General features: G+C 28.4%; 1 protein-coding gene across 1 annotated transcript; it reads right to left on the reverse strand.

The window, feature by feature from the left end:
* Window positions 1-233: 233 nt before the first annotated feature.
* On the reverse strand, window positions 234-1,855 carry LOC107883619. Its single transcript, XM_029492486.1, has 2 exons — window positions 945-1,855; window positions 234-858 (listed from the first exon to the last, which is right to left on the reverse strand). Exons 1-2 carry the CDS (start codon window positions 1,122-1,124, stop codon window positions 616-618), a joined length of 423 nt encoding a protein of 140 aa, XP_029348346.1. The 5' UTR covers window positions 1,125-1,855; the 3' UTR covers window positions 234-615.
* Between the last annotated feature and the right edge of the window lie 6 nt (window positions 1,856-1,861).

Below are 1,861 nucleotides of genomic sequence, written 5' to 3' on the forward strand. Positions count from 1 at the left end.
TATGAACTTAATAACATGTTTATAACTCGGCTAACCAATACTACCACTGGACATTAGTCCACACTTAACCTCAAGTATTATATTTAAATATAATATACAACCGTATAAAAATATAAAATATATGAATAGTATGAATGTATGATGAATAAATTATGTAAATGTGAAATAATTTGAACAAAGGAAAAATAACAAAAAATAAACTTATTATAAATTTATTCATACTTTGCTTTATTTTTTAACAGATACTGAGATACCTAAATAAAATAAAAGTTAGATTTATTAATCTATTTAAAGTGTGATTCATAAAATTCATCATCGCTTAAAACATTATGTTCATCTGATAAGTTATCAGATTCAACTAGATCTTCTGTATCATAATTTTCTTCTTCTGTGTCTTCCTCTTCACTATCATCTTCATTTACTATCTCATCAACATTTTCCAGATCTCTATCTGTTGCTACCTTACTTACTGACTGAACATAGTTATTTGATACTAAATTGATAGAACTGGTAGAAGTTGATAGTATTTTATTATTACTTTTATCTGGAGTGGCTTCTGGACTTAAGAAATCAATATTATTCATATTAGCTTGAATAAAAAGTAGTTTTGAGGCATTAGTGTTGGTTAATCGATTCCTTTTTTTTATTGTGAATGTGGGAATAAACACTAAAGGACCTTTCAGTAGCAGCTGAAGATGCCGGTAAGGAAAGTATAGCTGAGGCAACTGTAGAGAGTTTTGTATTAGAGCAGATTCCGTTCCACCATGTCCTTGCATCCATTTCACTACGGTTGCACCATACAACATCTTTTGCCCAAAAACCTTCATGTGCACGGAATTCTGCAACTTCAATCATTATCTAAAAAAAAAAAAGTTAAATTGAAAATAGGTACATTATGATTTGTAAAATAAATTTTCTCCAACAATTTTAATGATTTTTCTTACTTTATCATACTCATTGTCTTTGAGTAGAACTTTTGCCACTTTTTTTAAGAATAATATACCTTCAACATCACAGCCATCTTTTAAATTTTTTCCTTGGTAGTTTGGGTCAACCAAATTTGCTGCAAAATGGATTGGATGTATGGCCATGTTATAACGTTCATCAATCTTTTTTAGCAACATTGTTCCTTCCACTTCAAGTAATGGGGAAATTGGAATATATGTTATAAAATGTTGTTTGATTTCATTCAAAGCTTCTGGTACTACAGAAAGTCTTGGCGTATCACTCTCAAGAATTGTAATCCAATATTAACTATTGGACGAACAAGAGTGATAAAATTCTCAACATAGCTCCAATATTGGTCTGATAATATCTTGCGTTTCACTGTTTTATCTAACTTTTCTATTATCTTAACAAAAATAAATATAGACCATATGGATGTTTATAATAAATTTAAATATTTTTTCAATTTACTTACATTTATATCATCAGAAACAGCCAAATTCTGTAATGTGCTTTTATTTTTTATAAGACTTTCTAAACAATTTATGAATGAGCCCCATCTGGTTTTTACTGGAAGTTTGAGGGAACATTTGATGTTTTTTGCTTTTTGAATACGTGTAAAATTAGCTATAAAAATCATCATTGTAACTTGAATAAGTACATAATGTAAAGTTTATAATTCTCAATGTTGCAAACCTTTCAAAATGTGAGTGCTAATAATATTTTTAATAATAGCTTTGGATATGTTTTCAATTTCAAAACATGTTTTCACTTTCACAACATCTAACATTAACAAGTTCAAGGTATGCGATACACATGAATAATAAGCTATAGGTAAACTTTTGAATTTGTCATCAGCTTGTAATAATTTCCAAGCTTTTTTCATATTACTTGCATTATCAGTTATAACACCTAG

Source organism: Acyrthosiphon pisum, unplaced genomic scaffold (genome assembly GCF_005508785.2).
Source record: "Acyrthosiphon pisum isolate AL4f unplaced genomic scaffold, pea_aphid_22Mar2018_4r6ur Scaffold_21575;HRSCAF=24299, whole genome shotgun sequence".
NCBI classification, from domain to species: Eukaryota; Metazoa; Arthropoda; class Insecta; order Hemiptera; family Aphididae; genus Acyrthosiphon; species Acyrthosiphon pisum.